Source organism: Mytilus trossulus, chromosome 12, assembly GCF_036588685.1.
Source record: "Mytilus trossulus isolate FHL-02 chromosome 12, PNRI_Mtr1.1.1.hap1, whole genome shotgun sequence".
In the NCBI taxonomy this organism is placed as follows: domain Eukaryota; kingdom Metazoa; phylum Mollusca; class Bivalvia; order Mytilida; family Mytilidae; genus Mytilus; species Mytilus trossulus.
Window position 1 is genome coordinate 34855402 of NC_086384.1, and position 22740 is coordinate 34878141.

General features: G+C 32.1%; 1 protein-coding gene across 1 annotated transcript; it reads left to right on the forward strand.

Annotated features, from left to right (window-relative positions):
- The first annotated feature begins 117 nt into the window (after positions 1 to 117).
- LOC134692397 (uncharacterized) lies at positions 118 to 16710 on the forward strand. The gene is made up of 12 exons (XM_063552846.1): positions 118 to 301; positions 2882 to 3479; positions 4087 to 4223; positions 4510 to 4573; positions 5436 to 5677; positions 6209 to 6392; positions 7964 to 8135; positions 10752 to 10882; positions 11269 to 11342; positions 12285 to 12485; positions 13446 to 13530; positions 14412 to 16710. The coding sequence occupies exons 1-12, from the start codon at positions 278 to 280 to the stop codon at positions 16535 to 16537; spliced, it is 4038 nt and encodes a 1345-aa protein (XP_063408916.1). The 5' UTR covers positions 118 to 277; the 3' UTR covers positions 16538 to 16710.
- Positions 16711 to 22740: the final 6030 nt, after the last annotated feature.

Sequence of the window (22740 nt, forward strand, 5' to 3'; positions counted from 1 at the left end):
ACATAGAAGGTAACTTATTATTTCTGTACAATACAAACTTATCTTTTTGACCGAAATAATGCCTTTAATTTTATATCGGATTTCATAATTCTTTACACCGACATTGATTCGGAATGTTACAGACGCCTTTTGGTTCGTTCTCGGCGCCATGTTGGGGACGCTTGTTTTCTGACGAACAAATCTAGCTGTGTATCCACATTTAAAAAGAGTTTCCGCAGTAACACTATAGTTAAAGCTTGATTATTTCACTTTGTGACGTCTAATGTAGACAATCAAAATGCTTGCGAGTTATATTTTAAAGGTATGAATAATTCACGGTAATGCCACAATTCATCTGGAAACAGTTTCACAAAAATAACCCCTTTTTCAACAGGTTGGATTTTTCTGATCTTTTTTTATGTCTAGTAATGAAAGCTGTGCTGAATACACCTTATCACTATTTGTTGTCCTTTAATGGACTTCATTAAAGTTCCATAAAAGCTCCTATACACACAAATGATGTTCACTCAAACCAAAGTTTTTCACAGAAAATTATTCAGAGTAAAAAAATTAAGCAACAAACTCAAAGTTGTCCCTTAGGCTTAGTGTGATCAAGGATTTGTATAGCTAAATCCTTGGAGCGACTGTTCAAGACGTGTGCTGAGGATATTTTTCTCTTATAATTTTATTGCATTCCGATTAGGAAGTATCAAATCAAATGACTTGACCAAAAAAAAGATACTGTATATTTAGATAATTATAATTTCATGTAATTACAGGTAGTTTTGTTCTCACTTAAGTGATTAAATAGGTGTCAACAATCGTGTGCCCGTTGTTAGTTTAAATAAAGGTGATTAAAAAGGTGTCAAGGATACACATGGCATGATGTCATCAGGGGCGTAGCCTAAGGTATTCAGCCAACTGTAGGCACCAATCGGCAGGGGGTCTGGGGGCCGCCCAAGGCCCCCATTAGGTCAAGGGTAGAGTCCTGGTAGGGGGTTCAGGGTGACAAAGCCCCCCGACGGAAAACAGTTTTCAGCATTTTACGTGCATAATTTTATGTACAAAAATATTAAATTTACTGGTAATTTATTCATGATAATTATAATATAGATGATGAAAAGTTTGAAGAACTATGTATAATTCACCATAACATCTGACTTGTGAATTAGATAACGCTGCATTTGTATCCTGCAATCAGTACAATCGGAAATATGAGAGAATTTTTTTAACAATATATGCACTGCCCAGCGTAGATCAGCATATCCCTTTAATTAAGTGAGTACAATCTATTTGGTATTTTCATATCTATTGCGTTCTGATTGATATATACGTATAACTTAATTAATAGTAAATATTGTGACGATCCTTTATTAAAAAAAAATAGGCACCCACGAAAACACTGATATTGCCACTATATAATAAACTATCCTTTTGGCTAGACAAAGTTTGTTATACAAATGTTACGTCAGATTTTGTTATAGACCGAGTATCATGGACTCATTATTTCTAGTTTAACCTGCTTAATAAGAATCACTAAGAGGATTGATGAACTTTCAGAGAACAGGGATACAGGTGATCCCCTCTATATCATAGAAAAGTTCATCAATTTTAAGTGTCTTTGTGGTGTATTTAACAGAAGAGTGTCTTTGTGGTGTATTTAACAGAACATAATATGATTGATGAACTTTTCTGATGAAAGACATAATTCTAAAATGGTCTATTAGCTAGCGCCAAGAAGAATAAGATTAGCGGCAAGAAGTCAGATTTAGTGTTTTAAAAGTTTAAATGCTAATAGTCTATTAAATCAAAATTTTTATATAAAAAATGTCAATTTATTGATTATTTGCTGTTTTAGAAATTTTCAATTTTTATTAGATTAAGTAACCCTACAGATTGAAATAAACAATTAATTTCCCCATAGGCGACAATGGTAGCCTTTTTCGAGATACAGACTTTAGAAAGTTGATTTTCTTAACGAAACCTTGCTAGAATCAAAGAAAAGTTATTAGGACAGTATTTTTTGGTCCAAAAAATATAGGGTCGCGTTGCTTTTCTTAGCGTATTTTGTACTTATCTCCCATGCCTATCAATTTTGCCCCTAAAAATACGTGTCTTGTCCTAGCGTTGAAAAGTCATCTCAGTGCCTTTAGGGCTACGGAATAATTTTATTTTGCCTTTTGTATAAAGCAGAGTGCACGAAGTCTCTTAAAATAAAAAATAACGGGAGCACATATCGACCAATCAGGATTCGCCATACTCTTAATTCTGAATACCATGTTATGCTCATAAAATGGCTGCGCCCATAAAATCTAATGGTGTATTGTAACCTATATACAATCAGAGACCTATATACACCATGTACACATAGGTCACTATTACAATATATTATATTATTGTATAGCAATATAATATTTCCCACAGAAAGTAACCAAAAGTTAGCGTGCAATAAATTCCAATATTGCACTAGTGCAATAAATCTTCAAAATTCATGACGTCATCAACGACAAAACCGTAGTTTAAAACAATTTTTACCTTCAAATATTATATTTCTATACAATAAAAGGGTTATTGCATGAATATTGGGGAATATTGCCCTCGTAGAACATATATTGCACTCGCAAGCTCGTGCAATATAAAATTCTACTCGGAACAATATTCCCCAATATTCATGCAATAACCCTATAGTATTGTAATAAATTTTTTCAAAAAATTATTTTATTACATTATTGTAGAAATATTTTTATATTGAGCCTTAGTTACAAATGTAGAAATGAAGAATCCAGACTGGTGAGAGATACTAATGTATAACACAGTAAATACTACCGGTTTATAACAAAAAAATGGTAAATTATAATTTTGTAAATGAAGTTTGTAAAATTTTGCATTTTTTTTTTTACAGCAGAACAGAACTGATAATAATAAAGAAGATGACAATCCAGAAATTGATTCAGAAAAAGGAAGCCTTCCTGCAACACCAACAAATGGATCATCTCCATCACCAGGGAAACGCTTAGTATCACTCCTCAACTATAAAGGGAAAGGTTTGAATCTAAAAAGCACTCAACCAAGTACAAGTACACCAAAACAAACACAGACAAAAAAGGATGGTGATAAAAGAACTTTCATTGAAGGCCTTGACCTACAACAAAGCTCAGAGAAAGGCAAAAGAGTTATGGCACCTAAAAGAAGATATATCAAAAAGCCAAAGATAACAGATACAGAGAAGGCAAAGAAAAGTAGCACCACTAGCCAGAATAGTCATGATTCTGAAAATGATGGCGATGATAAGGGAAGTAACTCATCTGATGTTGGCAATTTTACCTCAGTTATCTCCCTTGGTGATGCTATCACATTGACTAGATGTAAAGATAAAGAATGTGGTTGTAATGCTGTCCACTGTCCATTCTGTGTTCCTAGTCATTATAAGCCATCCAAAACAACCAAGATCAGAGATCACCTGGAACTCAACCATTTTGTTCATGCAGTTCAGTATGAAGGTGAGGAGGATATAGTATACAATAATTATATGTCCTCCATTGCCATTGATTTTATTTTTGACCTGCATTGGCAAACGTTATGTATAAATCCAAATTAAGAACATACTGATATATGTGTGTGTGTATACACACATTGAATATTTACCTTTTTGCAATTAAATTTATTTACAAATGTATCAGATACAGTTATATCTTTCATATGTGTGAACATTACAATATGGTTTTGAAATGTACAGTATATTCTTACAATTAGTACGAGGTACACTGTAGTTGCTACCTTTCATGCTCCTTTAGGTTATTGATTTATTACAAGTGGGTCTTCCATATTAATAGATAAATCAGATGTGATATGATTGTACCGACCGTGTAGGGCTGTATAGCCAATCAAGGTCGTTAAAAACTTCCATTTGTTGTATGATTATAATGAGACAACTCACTTTGCTCCTTGCATGTTTGTTTGACTTATCAACCACAATCATGGTTTTTGATAATGTATTTACATGCTTCAGGATATCTCTTGCCATTTATATTAGTTTTTGTTTTAATCCTAAATATATGTTTTCATTACATATGCATTGATTAAGCAATTTCTTTTTATATTTTTCAGATATGTTGATATTAAAGTGCTCTTTGAACTGTGGATCAAGAACAGATACACATTACCATTGTCCGTTATGTAAAAATGTAACTGTCCTAAAAAAGGGGGCATTCTTCCGCCATCTGTTTTCTCATGCACGCAAGGCAGTAAGTTATTAAAAATAATAATGGCAAGCATGAGAAAAAATTCTTTTACAAAGCATTGAAACAAATAAAATTCAACTTTTGAAGAAAAAAAATGTGTTGATCTTTAATACTTATAAAATCCTTTTATTACAGAAACAAAATTTATGATTTTAGCATTTTTTTCCACTTTACATGTTGAATTTATTTATTCTCCAAACTTAAGGTGATGAGCTTTTCATAGGCACCAAATATGTATATCTTTTAATCTGTTCCTTATACATGATCATATAATATTTCTATTTTTCAGGGTAAACCTCCAACGGTCATTAGAATCCCGGACACTAAATATCCAACATCTATAATAGCCAGTGGTTAGTTAGTTTTATGGGTATAGTTTTAAATATTTGCATTGAAAATTGTTTGAAGGAGTACAAATATTTTCTGGAGGTTATTGATGGTTAAACTGGTTGATATGTGTTGCTTTAGCCATCATAAAGAATGTCCCCGATAGGGGAAAGATGAAAAAGAGGTTGAAAAGGAATCTAAAATATAGCAAACAGAGTTATAATTTTATGAGGGATTTATTTTCCTGACTTGAAAATAATGGGGATATACTGTAAACCAACTTATTTTCGCGGATACTTTATTTCGCGTTTTACCCTTTCTTGACCACTTCACGGCTATTTAATTTCGCGATTATCTGATTAACTTGATGAAGTTTATTAAGAAAAGATCAAAGATTGACATATTCGCGACAATTTATATTCGCGTTATTTTTCTAGTCGCGAAAATAAATCACTCGGGAAAATAAGTTGTTTTACAGTAAATTGTTGTTGAAAATGTCAAACTAGGATTATTGATTTTACATGCAAACATTCACAAAGGCAAACACTTGCAAAAACAAATCATGAAGTTGGCTAGAACAAATTTAGAAGGAGCTACAGACAAAAAAAAATGTGACTTATAAAAAAGCTTTTCTGATAGGCTAGATAAAAAATTCAAAATCAAAATTCAAAGACAGAAGTTTAAAGAAGAAAGTTTTAATTGATTGAGTAAAAGATAGTAAATACCAATACTAAAAAATGACACCTGCAATTTAATTATTGTTTGTCTACATCAATAAAATGAGATAGTAATGCAGCTTAATTGTTGCTCTTCCTGCAGTTGTACAATGTTGTTAATCAATAATAAATCCAATGTAGTAAATCTATTTTAATGTAATATATTTTTCAGGATATGCTATTCAGCTTTGTAAAAAGAAATGTGGAAATGAAGCTACTTCTCCTCACTTTCATTGCCCGATCTGTGAAAGTCTACACCCTGATAGAAAATCGTTGATTTTCCATTTATGGAGATGTGAGGATTCCGCCCAGAAGGACGACACTATCAGATATGGGCCATCTGATGATGCAATAGAGAAAGCCTATAAAACTAATAAAGATTTATTACCTGTCAGTGAAAATACAGAAATGAAGGTATTGGTTCAATTAAAGCAAGGATATGAAGTATTTACTGAAATTATTCTATATATATTATTTTACAAATGGTCACAAATGATGGAAAGTTGAAATACTGTGGATTCATTACTATGCATTGGATACCAATTTTCTTAGATTTCATGGTAATAGGAAAACCACTTATTATAATGTCCAACAAAATACTTGTATAACTTTCTTTTTATAGAAGTGTTTATAGAATTCGGGAGAGCCACAAAAACAAACATACATCAAAATTCCTCAATTCACAAAAATTGGTATTCATGAAAATAAATGAATCCACAGTACTGCACATAAGGTAAAACAGCATATTTTTTTTTTCGGAAAGTGAAGATTTTATTAATTAAAACCATTCTTTTTTACTTAAATAGCATAGTGTAATAGTTCCTTTAAGACGTTTATATTTCTAATGAATTTTTATTCATTGTAAATGTAATGTAAATATACTAGTCCTCACTTTTCATTAAATTACTGTGATTTTAGTATTTAACTAGAGCTATTATATTCCAGGGACATGTTTCAATAGTAAGAAGCCTTCAAGATCTGCCTCTTGATAAATGTCAGGATGACTCCTGCTGTAAAGGAAAAAGAATACATTGTGCTTTATGTACAATAGACAGGATCAAACCATGCTTCCTGAAGAAAATTAAAATCCATAACCATTCCCACTGGAGTAGGAGGATTCCATATAAAGGTATTAAGGATTGTCAATATCTACTAGGTATGACCTATCGAAAGGAGAGCTAAGTTATACTGAATGTTTTCGATAATGAAAAGTTTTGTTCATTAATTTCTTATATAGGACAAACACTTGTTGGCAGAATAATTTTAACAAACATTTTCACAACAAAAACATTTTATTGAAATTACTTTTTATAGTTTATTTACATACTTACAATGAACTTTCACTTTCAGTACGTTGCTATTAATAACGTTACTTACCATTGTAACATTGTGACGTTTAAATTTTAACAACCCGATTTTGTACTTCAACATGATTTTATGTATTGTTTTTATCCTGATGACGGTGCCCTAGGCACCGAAACATGTCAATCAATAAATTTCTGCAGCAGTCCCTAAAGTGTTGTTGTTATAAGACTACATTTTATGTTTTTTATCATAAGGCCGAGAAAAAAAAGACCTGTGTTTCCGGTAACCTGACTGACCCACGTTTTTTAGGCCCCGACCCTAACTTTTTTATTGGATCTTCCAAAAAAAAATTAAAAAAAATTATCAATCGACCCTGTTTTTGACTCAGGCTTCTGATAGATGACATAATATTTTTTCTCTCTTGCTTCCTTTTGCATAGAAAGCCAGTAAAACATTTTATTAATGTCAAAAGGTATTTCAAATAGGTTAAAATCCAAGAAATTTGCACAACAGGTGCTTCAAAAAAATTGCAAATGGCACTCTTCCGGTTTTTGAAACTAATTACGGATCCGGACTTGGAAAAACCATGATAATTTTCTGGATTTCATTTACGATGTCAAAAAAAAAAAAAAAAAAAAAAAAGGATTCCGACCTACCGACCCTTATTTTTCAAAATGATGTTATTGGAAACACATATCTTTTTTTTTAGGCCTAACAACCCTGTATACCCTCGGGTATCAACTTTTTGGACTCTACCGTACTACACCAGGCCTTGGTTCACTTTCGTTTGTAATTTATTAATTTGATATGTTTGATGTTTATCAAACTTGCAAATAAATGAACACTCACTGTCTGTCATCTTTTAACACTCAGATGTATAATATTTATATTTGCCATATTTTAATAAAACTTATACATGAATCAAAGGTTTATTTCAGCAGTGTCTCAGTTACAGACAGCTATTTTTTGCCCCTTTGGAAGATAAATCATGGAAAATTGCATTATTAAGAAAAAAAATATTTTCATTAGTCATTGCAGATGAAATATGTGCAATGCAACTTTAAAAAAAATTAGTTAGATTAAAGAACAAGGCATACCATAAAAGGGCTATTCCATTAGAATATAAGAAAGGGTAGGAAGAGACTTTCAAAATATTCCTATAACCAAGAGCATCTTTTTGATAATTTTGCATAATGGTAATAGACATATACTGAAAAAGACCCATGACCTATATTCAATAAATATATTTTCCTTCCTACCCTCCCACATATATTTTAATGGAATAGTCCATAACAAACTTTGTCACAATAGGGTGATGATAATTACTTGTATTTTGTTTCTTGCACCAACCATAAATCAGTGTTTTGAATTTTTGACTTCTTGTTGTAATTTCAGGATATTTTATCTTGCCGTGTTACCTAGATTGTCAGATAAAGGATATAAATAAAAGTATCACAAGGATCGTCCCACATTTTCATTGTCCAGTATGTGGTGGCAATCGTAGACGGAGAAACGCCTTTATGCACCATTTAGAAATCTGTCAAGGAGAAGGAATGCCTGTTGCAAAGTAAGATCATAATTAAAGATATAGTTATTAAGGGGTCATCCATAATTGTCAACCATTATCCAAAGTTAAACTCCATGATGTTAACCAACGCCTGTGTGAATCATTTCGATAGAGTCCCTGAAGTGGATACCTTGGTATGCCGGATTGTCAAATTATGCAAATGAATGCAACATTAAAATAATACTCCAAATTGACAACAACACTGCAAATGGTCTGCAATTTTATTTGCTATGGTCTACATGTTTCGCCTGCAAGACAGGCTTCATCAGGACAATTTTTATACAGAAATTCACCCCTGAAGTACTCAAAGTGGTGCATTGAATTAGACTTCAATAGGAAGATTATGGTTGTCGCTATGGATAATAAAATTGTAAAAAAATGTTCCCTTGTGAATTATTTGGTGACTATAATATACATATACATGGGCCGAGGAATATTCCATACTTGGACGAAATAACAACTGAACAAGATGACCACGATGTCCGATACCACCTTAACATCTATAAATGATAGCAGAAGAAATGTACCACAGGCCCCGATCTGAATAAATGATCTAGGAATAATTCACAACCATGCCATAATTAAACAGACCAACTACAGCAGACGATCCAAAAATTATAGTCACCAAATAATTAACAAGGGAACATTTTTTACAATTTTATTATCCATAGCGGCGACCATAATCTTCCTATTGTTGCCGACGCGCAAGGGAGTAGTAACCTCCAACAATGGCCAGGTTGGAAGAGAAGCCTTGCGAAGTGGTAGGAACCATGGGAAGTTCGTCCAATAAGATACCAAGCCTTTAGAACAATTTCATGTATCATATAATATTAAAACGAACTCAATTTACATTGTAAAGAAACTTTAATTTTCTATATTTATCTTATCTATTTATAACTGTATTGCTACTTTCACTTTTCATTGTTTCTCTCACCATGACGACGTCAAATTCAATGCACCACTTTGAGTACTTCAGGGGTGAATTTCTGTATAAAAATTGTCCTGATGAAGCCTGTCTTGCAGGCGAAACATGTAGACCATAGCAAATAGAATTGCAGACCATTTGAAGTGTTGTTGTCAATTTGGAGTATCATTATCCAAAGTGTACAAAACATACACTTTTTCAGACCCCCACCCTCCCTCTAAAAGTGTACATCAACCATTTTCAGATTTCAAGACAAGAATCAACCATTCTTTATAAAAAGATGATCCTGTCTATTATCAAATTTGCAATGAAAATAAACTGAAATATATCAGACTTGTTTTTTTGTTTTTTTTAAAGTGTACAGTAAAAATGTTGATTTTTTTAACCCCCTCCCCCCAAGTTTATGTTGTGTTCACTTTGGAAAATGGTTGACAATTATGGATGACCCCTAAGCAGGGTTGGTTTTGATATGAATCATCTATTTTGCTGTTAAAAATAAAAGAATTAGATGAAAAGGGGATAAAAAAAAAAAAGAAGAGAAAATAAAATAAAATAAACATAAATATTAAGATAACAAAAAACAATTTTGGTTTTGTTATGAGTTGTTCAAGGAATCTTTTATAGCCCTCTGCTTTATAATGACAGGTTTTGTTACTGATATACCTAACTGCTTGTTAAAAAAATGTAATTACCATTATTTGGTAAAATATTTCTTTGAATCTCCAATATACACAATTAAATTGTTAATTTTGTTTTATTCTGCATTTGGTTGAAGATATTTTAAAAATACTTATAAAACCTATAACAAAGATATTGAACAGACCATGCCAACAACTAAATTTTCCATAGAAACAAAAATAGATTTGCCGTCATAAAGACTTGAAAATAAATGAACAAACATTTTCAAATCTTATTGTCCTTTTGACTTCTATATATTTGCAGACAAAAATTCTTAAAAACTCATTTGTATAAATTAATATTTTTTTCCTTGATGTATGTTGATATTTGATATGAACGAACTCGAACTATCAATTTCATAATATTTGGTTTTTAAGAATTTTTTTCTGCAAATTTATAGAAGTCAATTGGACAATAATCCTGCATGTAACAAACAGTTTCATTGGTATCTGAGATATGGACTTGACCCATACCTGCCAACTGTCACTATTTGCGGGGGATTTCCCCCATGGAGGCTCCCAAATTCAAATTTTGAAAGAGCAATTTTGTTTACAATTTTAAACAAAACAATTAGTTTTACGATGACTTTAAGCATAATAAAAATATGAAGAAGCTATATTACAGGTTTTTGAGTCCTAAATAATTTCAAGCTTTGCTTATATGTCAATGCAAAAATGTTTAATTGTGAACATAGAAACATTTACATACAATGTTATAATTAATTATTTGCTTAGTGATTTTATTTTACTAGGTAGATATTTTGTCAAACTAAAGTTTAACATTTTATACTGTTGATTCATTTATTTTCATTGTTATCAATTTTTGTGAATTAATTGAAATTTGAATTTTCATGGATAATTGTTTTCATGGTTAAGTTTGGATTAATGCATACAAGTATTGGAAAATTTGTAATTCATTGGAAATTTATATTTATGGTATACCTGTAGCCCTTAAATCCACAAAAAATTGGTACTCTAAGAAAAATAATGAATCTAATTTTACAATTTTCTTAGACTTCCTTTAAACATACCAGTGGATGATGGTTCTTCCAAACTGAGTTTGAAGCTAGAAGAAGTGGATGCTACAATTGATGAAGAAATTGAAGATTCGTTATTTGTTGCTACAGAAGATATGGATGATAATGGTTAGTACAAATAATGTAGAAAGGGTTGTACAGCAGTAAATGGAAAGATAATATAAACTTCACAAATGGGTGTCATTTACTTTTGATTGGATGAAAAACATGGTCGAAATAGACTTTTCTAATTCTAACAGTTGATTTCCCAAATTTTCACCCCATAATTACAAGACAAACTCTTCAAATGTTAGACTTTAGTTAGTAAACGAATAATATTTTGGATCAAAATGACACCATTTCTTCTTCTGTACAAACTAATTTTCGATACAAAATGCTGACTTCTAAGTAAATGATCTGCTAGCAATGATTTCAATCCAGTGGTTGTAAACAACATTATGAAATCTCAGTACATGTCCGACATGTCCATTTATATTAACATTTTATATTTACAGATGATGGAATGGATGACTCTGAAACAATATCTCCTCAAAAAGAACCGAAAGAGGTGGATCCAAAAGGTTTTAAGGTAAAGGTCATTGACAGATTGTAGGCAGAAGAAATATATTTTTTGTACCTCACACAATTGGGAGATATTTTGAAGATCCATTTAATTCATGCTTGCTTGTTATTCCTGGAATATGTAGAATAACAATACATTATCTCAAAATCTATATGTACAAGGCCTAGGAAATGGGTGAATGCTAGGCTGAACTGAGCATTTCTACCTTGTTTCAAGTCTAGTGCAAATACGTTGTACATTGTACATTGTACATTTCCAGAAAATGTACAAAGTTCCCTTAATACAATATGTGATTTTAAGTGAAATATTTTTGCTAAAAAGCATGAATTTTATATTTGAAGCTAAGTACATCATTAGTTTAAAAACTGTATTCTTTATTGATGTCATTAAATAACCTACTGAAATGCTTCATCACAGTGAAAAACAAGGCAATATATACAGGCAGTGACTAGATCACAAATGAGTATATAGTCAATGCAATTTGTTTGTGCAAATAGCAGATTTGCTGTATAATTTTTCAAAATATTTATTAAATGCATAGATATATTTAGTTTGAAAAGAAATAATGTTGTATTCAAATTAAATCAACAATTATTTTTTGTTTGAATGGCATTAAATTTTCTGTAAACAGGATTTTGATAAAGTGTATGTTTAACTTTTGTATAGGTTTTCTTAAAAGGGAAGGTCAGTTTCGAGCAAAAAATGTCAGTTTAAACTACTTTTGATTCTTTAATTATGTTGGATTTATGTTGTTTTCTTATTTTGATTTGTTGGTACTGTGACTGCTTATATACAAAAATTGTGTGCAGGTTTGCCTTTGAAGCAACCTTACAAACAATGTTTCACCATCATATGTCAAACCCTCTTTAGAATTTATTTCTTTTTGGCTGATTTTGTAAGATAAATATGATATATAGAAATGTAAGAGTTATAATATTTTCTTTCTAGATATTCAGTAACATTACAGCAGAGATATCTGATGAGTTATTGTCAGCTGTCAGGGCCAAGGGTCTTGAGGATAAAGTGTTTGAAGAAGTGTCAGAGCTGACAAATGTGTCATACATGGTTGCACCTGGAATTGTCTCCCCTGTTCATAGTTTTGTTGGAGATATGGAAGCCGTTACAAATGCAATGCTCATGATAAAAAAGGTAAGTTACTAGAAATAAAAATATTTTTTACCAACCTATAGACAATACAACCATTTGTTTAAATTGGAATATGACATTATTTTTATGCTGGTGGGGCATTAAGTTTTCTGGTCTGTGTGTCCGTCTGTTTGTTCGTTCGTCTGTTCTTCTGTCTGTCCCACTTCAGGTTAAAGTTTTTGATCAAGGTAGTTTTTGATGAAGCTGATGTCCAATCAACTTGAAACTTAAGTACACATGTTGCTTATGATTTGATATTTCTAATTTTACAGCCAAATTTGACTTTTGAAACCAATTTCACGCTCCACTGAACATAGAAGATGAAAGTGCGAGTTTCAGGTTAAAGTTTTTGGTTACAGTAGTTTTTGATGAAGCTGAAGCCAAATCAACTTGAAACTTAGTACACATGTACCCTATGGTATGTGATTCTAATTTCAATGCCAAATTAGATTTTTTACCCATTTTTATGGTCTATTGAACATGGAAAATGATAGTGCAAGTGGGGCATCCATGTAATTTGGACACATTTTTGTTTTTGTTTTATAAATCCCAATACTTATAATACTGTTAACCAGAAACACTTTTTAAACTGGAACATTTTAAAAACATTTCATATATCATATATTAATAGAGTACACCTACAATCTAAGTTTAGGAGTCTGTAAATAGATATTCTATAGTAAATCTTTTTGATTGCACAGACATATCTCTGAATTTTGATATTAACTTGCATGATCTATTCCTTCAAATTTATGATTAATACAATTATGTTTATCAATTTTCAGATAAGAACAGAATTCTTAAAAACTAATATCACTTGTCAATAGATACATTACTTTTCTATAATAAAACATAAGATAGTTATTTTTTCCACTATATTTTGAGAGAATTGATAATAGGTAAACATGTTTGGAAATTTTATTTGTTAAATGAAGATCTGAATTTTAATGTTTCTGTTTTTAGAGACTAGGTATGAAGGACAATGAAAGAACATGTACAAAAGCTGACATGACAATAGAAAATGAGGATGAAAGTTTTGGCCTCGAGGGTAAATATTGTGTAGAATCTGTTTTCTTCTAGTATGTCATCTATGTCATCATTTATATTTCCCTGACGATGCCTCGAAATTTTATTTCCTTTAAAAAGTTTGAAACTCTCATTAATAGTTTTAAATTTATTACCACAAAAATTGAAATTTTAAGACAATATACCAAAAAAGATGTGATATGTATCCAATGAGACGACTAATCACAAGAGACCAAATGACGTAGACATTAACAACTATAAGTCACATTAAGGCCTCCGACAAAGTGCATAATCAGCTATGAAATGCTTGTCAGAATTGACAAATGTAAAACAATTGAAACAAGAAAACTAAAAACTGAATTTATGTACAAAATAATGAACCAAAAACAAATATGGAACACTGCATCAAATGAAAACCAATGAATTACAGACTCCTGATTAAAGACTGGCACATAAGAAACATGTTCAACAGAAATCTTTCCATAGATGCAATGTCATAAAGTGTTTGAGAATGCATACTAGTTTTACAGTTTTCTGATATTTTAAGATCATCACAGCATGATTACTTCCCCTTGTATCATTTTAGTTTTTGTGTGTACAAACTTGAAGTTTAAAGTAGAACATTTGGTCTAACTGATCTTTGTTCTAATTTGACCGCAATATTTCCTTAAAAGTAGAACATGTTTAAATAGTTCAGCTGATTTTTAGAGTTACCTCCCTGTAGTGTTATGTACCACCTTTTAGTTTTTTTTTTGTTTTTTTTTTATCAAATGAAATATCTAACACATCAGGTTTGATTTGAACTTTGCTTGAATTTTGTTATATTTCTAAATCTTATACATTTTAACATTGTAAATATGAATTAATATGAGTTTTCTCAAGCATTCTCCTCTGTATTTTCAGATTCCAATTTTGATAATGTCATGGAAGAATCTCCAAAAAGTGTAGGAAGTACTCGTGAAACAAGACAGGGAAAGAAAAGAAGGTTAGAATTGAATCAGTCAGATCTACCCTTGGCTAAAATGATCAAAGAAGAACCCTTAGATCCTGATTTTAGTCCTGAAAAACCAACACTGCTAGACACCCTTGTCACTCCAGGTAGAAGATACTCTACAAGAGGGGTGAGGGTTGACTTTGCTAAGTTAGCAGCCTCAGGGAAACGTGAAGTCTTGGGGGAAAAAGATCATCCAGGAAACGCAACACCAGCTGTTGGTGCTAAATCAGCAGATAAAAATTCTACAGAGGAAGAGGAAATTGTATTAATAAATGAAAAGAACGAAAGAGTAAATGTGAAACTGCCAAAAGGAATAGCAGCAAAAATCAAACAAAAAATCGCAGCAGTAGAATCAGTTCCGAAAACAAGGCTTCAAATTCCAACGGAAGATCCAGAGATTTCTGATACTGAAGAGTTTCTAACAGATAATCATCAAGGGCCTATGACTAGTCAGAATGACGATTTTAGGGACTCCAAAGGAAATCCAGTCACATCAGGTTGTCTGCAGTATCAAGTACAAAAATATAAGCTAAGCACTAGTGCGTTCATTCCAAAGATTAACATTGATATTATATCTAATAGAAAAAACAACAGGAAATGTTTCACAGCTCAAGATAGATTATACCGGTGTTCAAAATGTGAATTTGTATGTGATACATTTACAGATTGTTCTGAACATCTTTCCAGAGAACATCCTTTATCTGCTTATAGGTGTGATGTTTGTGAGAGACATTTTGATCAAGAGAGATATCTGAAAATTCATCTCGACTCCAAACATGGTCCATTTTTAGAAGCTGAGGAATATAATTGTGAGTATTGTGGAAAGGTTTATCAGAATATGCACATGTTACAAACTCACGTTGACACTAAACATACAAATCCAAATCGTAAAAAGCATGCTTGCAGACATTGTGAGTATGTAGGAGAGGATCGTCCTGACCTGGAAAGCCACGTTAAATCAAATCACTTCAAAGAAGCAAATGCTTGTCCAACATGTGGCAAGTATTTCAGAGGTCCTGTTTTTCTCAAACAGCATATTGAAAATGTTCATCAAAGAACAAATGAAGTCAAATGTTACATCTGTGGCAGACTTTTTGCTAATAGTAGATATCTTAAGTTACACATGGAAGTCCACGTAGGTGAAAAGAAACATGCATGTTCAGTTTGTGGGCAAAGATTTAGAAAGAGAGGAAATATGGTATCACATGAGCAAACTCACTTGAACAAAGAAGATAGAACATATCGGTATGTCTGCAACTTCTGTGGATTGAAAGTAAATAGCAGGGCGAATCTCTTACAACATTTGAACAAACACACAGGAGATAAACCATATTTATGCGACATTTGCGGAAAGTCATTTGCATACACAGGCGCTGTTGCAAAACATAAGGTGTTCTGCCACTCTTCAGAATTTCCACACGAATGTAGGCTTTGTGACAAGAAGTTTAAACTGGAAAGGCTGCTGAAAGAGCACATGACCACACACACTGGAATAGGGGAACACGAGTGTGATGGATGCAAGAAGGTATTTACAACAAGTACAACTTTAAAAAATCACAAGTTGAAATGCAAAGGATTGAGAGTTCAGTTGGGACCAGACAAAGTTGTTATATTTTCCTCTCCATCAAAAATATCCAATATGAATAGCTATACGCTTTTGCCAGGTGGTATGAAAATAGATCTTGATAAAGTGAATGAACAGAACCATATTCCAACTCAGACAGTCGTCATGGAATCTACAGTTTATAATCAACCAATAGAAGAAATGCCATCTGAAGTTCACCAGCTTGAAGGTCAAGTAGAGGCTGAGTCACATGACCAGGTTGAACCTGCAGCACAGGAAGCATCTACAGATGTGGCTGTTTACATGTGTAGTGAATGTAACGCAGCATTTAGTGACTTCGCTCTGGCTGAACAACATGTACTGATGGGACACGACACTGCAGTACCAAATCAACCAATACCTGATAACGTACAGACTGACAGTGTAACAGCTGAAGATGCTGTTAACTTTATCTTATCTGGTTCTCAGTGAGCAAGTCATGAACAAGGTTTACAGCTGTATTTAATGTTAAAGTTTGGCAAGGACAAAGTTTTTGTTGATTTTAAAAACATCTTGAACAATACTGTTTATTACTGTTAACTGTTTAATGTATATTTTTACAAAGTTATATTCATGCTTGTTTTGTTATATGTATAAATTTAATTATGAATAAATTGTATATATTTTTCTGTTTTACATGAAAAAAGTACAAAAGATTTCATGGTAAAGTCCATTTATCGGATACTATAAAGGAAAGGGTCATCTATATTTCATTATATGGTATATGAAATAATTGTAGGGTGTACATGTCCAACTTAAACATGTCATTTGACCTTGACCTTATTTTCATTGTTCATTGTTCATTGTTCAGTGGTTAAGTTAAAGTTTTTTCTTTTTTTCTTACTCTATATGGGATAGGTCAACTATATTTGGTGTATAGAAGTATTACTTGATGCACATGTCAATCTGATGGCTTTTATTTGACCTTGACCTCATTTTCAAGGTTCATTGCTGAGTGTTTAGTTTATGCGTTTTGGTTTATCTTTCTTAAAACTTAAACCAATAGGTGATCTATATTTGTTGTATGGAATGATTGTCAGGTGTATATGTCTGTCTGCAGATACCTGTATTATCTAACCATGACCTGATTTTAATGGTTCAGTGGTCAATATTTAGTTTCCTGTTTTACTGTTTAAGTCTGTTTCTTAGAAACTATAAACACTGTATATTTGGTATATTTAATGATTGTAAGGTGTACATGTAATTTCTGGTTTTAATTTATCTGACCTTGATCTCATTTCCTTGGATGTGATACTTGTATTTAGTAAAGCTCTATATTTAGAACTATAAAAAAATCAGTGACCTGTTATAAAGAAGACAAGACATTTCTGCATACTTGTTTTTAGCTGTAGAAAGCTTTGATTTGATTGCCAGGGAGGAAAGGCTGACATCTACTGAAAGCAGCAACAAGGTCAAAAGAGGGTCTGGACTTGTGTTGCTGCATGCAATTGATTGAGGTTATATGTGTTCTGAAGCCTAACTTTTGAAAATGATTTCTAAAACTATGTTCAATAGGACTTGAAATAAAGTACGTTCATCGATTTTAATTTATGGGAGAAATTATCATGATTTTGTCATTTGCATGCTACAATATTCAACTCTGACAACATAATCAACCTTCAAACCAAAAATAAAATTATTCACTTCCATAGATGCCAAGAAAAGACAATGCAAACTATTAGCAAAGAGGAGATGAAGTGGCTTCACAGCAGATGTAAAACTTGCTTGCACTCTACAAGGCAACATTTTCTACCTGCAGATCAAATAAATAAGTATTCGCATGCATAGCCCCTAAAAAAATTGACAAACATATTTATTGTGCAATGAGATTTGTAAAATATCAAACGGTCTTCAACAGGAAGTGGCTGCAGGGTTGCTTTCTAACACCATATGCCTCAACCATATCAAGATGTGTACCAAATATAAAAGCGTTCCCTTTTATAGAAGATAAGACAACTGTTGAAAGTTTACTACCAAAGTCAATAACTGTCTGCTTTCACTGCTGGTGACATAGATAATAATTATCATCATGATATCTACAAGTAAGTCAACATTACCAAAATAATCAATTCACTTCTGTATCGATTATTTACCAACTTTAAGATTATTTTTTATATTTCTAAGCTATAATAGATGGAAAGAAAATCTGTTGGTTACACATACATAAGATACAAATATTAACAAACAAATGGTTGCAATAAAGGTGAATAGTATTATATTTGCCTGGTGAATAATTCAGGATTTTAGGAGCCTTTTTTGTCCTCAGATTTCTTTTATGAAACCCTATTTTAACAAATTTGTCAGTATCCTCGTCTCTTGAGATATCACACTGAATATTATACCACATCTCCTTTTTATATGTAATTGGTTATTGGTGCAGATGTTTTACGAAAATAAAAAGGTTACAAAGGAGGTCATCTTTCTCCAATCTGCTTGAAAGTTATCTTCTAGCTTCTTTCAGTCAGGTTGTATATTTTTGGGAGGCATTAAATTCTTGGCCATTCTTTCAATTCCTTTCTGATATATTGTTTGGGGTATATGAACCTTGGCAAATGAACATACTGAGATACCGACATAATTACATTGTGTAAGTAACTACATAATTCCAACAGTGCCTGCATTCGGAGTATATTTCTCCCAGTTGATATGATATTTCAGGACTTGTTTTTCCAATCATTAGTTCCTTGATAGAGTGTTGCTGCTCACAAAGAAGCTATCAAACCAAGTTGAAGTCACCCCATTGTAGTTTTTAAGGATGCCATCAACAGTTGGTTGGTTAACTGTAGAGGAATAAATGTTTCACAGATAAGAACGAAGATGTTCCTAATTATATAATGAAGGAACTACAATTCTCTAACCTTTTCCTGAATGTGTTTTAACTTTTATTACTGGGTTTGTGATAAAATGAGGAACACAATGGGTGCCACATATGGAGAAGGATCCGCTTACCCTTCAGGAGATCTGAAATGACCTACATGTATGTCTTGGATGTTTTGTGTTGCTCAGTCTTTAGTTTTTCTGTTGTGTTTTTTGTACAATTGTTTGTCTATTGTTTTTTTTATTTTTTAGCCATGGCATTGTCTGTTTATTCCCAACATAAGTATGGAGGAACTATTTATTGAAGGTCCCTGGATATGAATACTCTTTTAGGAATCTCTGTTTTCATGGTTCATTGGACAACATTAAGTTTTTGTTATGAGTAGCCAAAAAGTACTTTTTTGCATTTTAAGATACATATTCTGACCTTGACCACATTTTCTTTATGGATTGTTTAAAATATAGTTAAATGGTTTTCATCTTTCAACATAGATTTTTGTGATTAGGCACTCTTTAAGTAACAATGATTTTTCTATTATTCCTTCCATTTTGCTATGTGGTAAGTTACTAAAAGCATTGTATCAATGAAGTGTATAACGGTAGGTAGATTCCATATAAAGTACATGTCCTTCAGACTCTGCCCTTTTTTCATCAGTACTGGTAATTCCTCATCTTTCAGTTTCATCTGTTTAGCTAGCTTCGTATTATATCCATTCACTGGACTGATTTGAATTCATAATTCATCATTAGCATTTGTTGGAGGTCAGTTAAATCTCTCAGTTATAGGTAAATAAAAACAATGTTTACCAGAGAAAAATTCTATATCCTTAAGTTTGTTTTCAGAACTCATTGATCAACATTCAAGTGCATGTACACATCATGGTATTAGGGAGCTACCATTTGCCATTTGATTTTTTTTTTGGGGGGGGGGCTAGGATGAAAAATTTTGTCCTGCATTTTTTTTTAGTTATAATCTCTGTCCTGCATTTTTATTTTTCACTCTATCCGGTCATGCTTTCCTTTTTTTAGTTGATCCTGACTTTTTTTACACAAATTGTCATCCTGCCTTTTTTTTACTCAATACTCCTGTCCTGCCTATTTTTTTTCAAATTTCATCCTAGTTTCTTTCAAGTTTTGTTATAATCAGTTCAATAGTTTGAGAAAAATCTAGTATATGAAAGAATATCTACAGCTTCAAGCAAAATGTCTTCAATCCAAACCTAAGCCGCATCAAGATAGAATTGATTGTGGACCAACATTAAATGATCAAATATCTATCTTATCTGCCCACAAACAGTTGAATATGATACACAAGATAACTGTAGGAAGATAAATACCACTAATGGACCTCTTTGTCTTCAAATAAAATGTAGGATTAAATACCTACAACTGTCATATTCAAGGGAATATTTTCGACCTACTTTCGTATACAACCAGATGTGATGTACTATGATGTGGTATTACAGCTAAATGCTTAAAAGGAATTTTAAGACACATAGTTCTACTGAAACTAAGGTTAAGCATTTGCTTTAAGTTGAGTTTATGTGAATGGTAAGAAACAGTGATATCTACTGATTTCTATTAAGTAGCAAAACTAGTGTTGTTTTCCATCAGATATTTGCTAAAATAAATAGTCTTAAAAAGACACCTGGAAAGTCTTCAGAATTTCTCTATACAAGTGCACAATTAAAGATTCAAATACTTGAAGTATGTATGACTTTACATAAGAAGATAAACATATCTTTTTTATTTGATAAATATCCCTTTTAGATACTTTGTAGTTTGAAGGTAGAGTTCAATTACTGCAAGTTCATAATTTTCAAGTGCATTTATCATTGTGATTGTTCAACAGTAGACAAAAATGTGATATAAATTATACCTGCTTTATAAACTAGAGGCTCTATAGAGCCTGTGTCGCTCACCTTGGTATATGTGAATTAAACAAAGGAAGCAGACAGTTCATGACAAAATTGTGTTTAGGTGATTGTGATGTGTTTGTACATCTTTCTTTACTGAACATTCTTGCTGCTTACAATTATCTCTATGTATAATGAACTTGTCCGTGTAGTTTCAGTGGAAAATGTTAGTAAAAATTTACAAATTTTATGAAATTTGTTAAAAATTGATTATAAAGGACAATAACTTCTTAGGGGGTCAATTGACCATTTTGGTCATTTTGACTTATTTTTGAGTCTTAAATTGCTGTACATTATTGCTGTTTACAGTTTATCTCTATCTATAATAATATTCAAGATTATAACCCAAAACAGCAAAATTTCCTTAAAATTACCAATTTAGGGGCAGCAACCTAACAACGAGTTGTACAATTCATCTAAAAGTTTCAGGGCAGATAGATCTTGATCAGATAAACAATTTTTAGAGTTATAAGCCAAAAACTGCATTTTACCCCTATGTTCTTTTTTTAGCCGTAGCGGCCACCTTGGTTGGTTTGCCGGTCACAAAACACAATTTTTAAACTAGATAGCCTAATAATGATTCTGGCTATGTTTGGTAAAATTTGGCCCAGAAGTTTCAGGAGAAGATTTTTGTAAAAGTTAACTAAGATTTACGAAAAATGGTTAAAAATTGACTATAAAGGGCAATAACTCCTAAAGTGGTCAACTTGATTTATTTGTAAATCTTACTTTGCTGAACATTTTTGCTGTTTACAGTTTATCTCTTTCCATAATAATATTCAAGATAATATCCCAAAACAGCAAAATTTCCTTAAAATTACCAATTCAGGGGCAGCAACCCAACAACAGGTTGTCCCATTTATCTTAAAATTTCAGGGCAGATAGATCTTGACCAGATAAACAATTTTACCTTCTTGTCAGATTTGCTCTAAATGCTTTGGTTTTTGAGTAATAACCAAAAACTGCATTTAACCTCCATCATCCATGTTCTATTTTTAGCCGTGGTGGCCATCTTGGTTGGTTGGCCAGGTCAAAAAACACAATTTTTAAACAAGATACATCAATGATGATTGTGGCCAAGTTTGGATTATTTTGGCCGGGTAGTTTCAGAGGAGAAAATTTTTGTAAAAGATCATGGAGATTTACGAAAAATGGTTAAAATTGACTATTAAGGGCAATAACTCCTAAAGGGGTCAACTGATAATTTTGGTCATGTTGACTTATTTGTAAATCTTACTTTGCTGAACATTATTGCTGTTTTCAGTTTATCTCCATCTATAATAATATTCAAGAAAATAACCAAAACCAGTAAAATTTCCTTAAAATTACCAATTTAGGGGCAGCAACCCAACAATGGGTTGTCTGATTCATCTGAAAATTTCAGGGCAGATAGATCTTGACCTACTAAACAATTTTATTTAGTCAGATTTGCTCTAAATGCTTTTGTTTTTGAGTTATAAGCCAAAAAACTGCATTTTACCCCTATGTTCTATTTTCAGCCATGGTGGCCATCTTGGTTGGTTGGCCGGGTAAAAAAACCACACAAATTTTAAACTAGATACATCAATGATGATTGTGGCCATTGTTTGGTTTAATTTGGCCCAGTAGTTTCAGAGGAGAAGATTTTTGTAAAAGATCATGGAGATTTACTAAAAATGGTTAAAAATTTACTATAAAGGGCAATAACTCCTAACTAACGCTGGCGTCCCACAAGGTTCTATATTAGGTCCCCTTTTTTTCTTGGTATTTATTGATGATATAGTCACTGATATTGAAGCCCAAATTAAGCTTTTTGCAGACGATACAAGTCTATATTTAACTGTTGATAACCCAATAGAGGGCGCTGCAATTTTAAATAGCGATTTGAATAAAATTCATGAATGGTCCAAGAAATGGCTTATA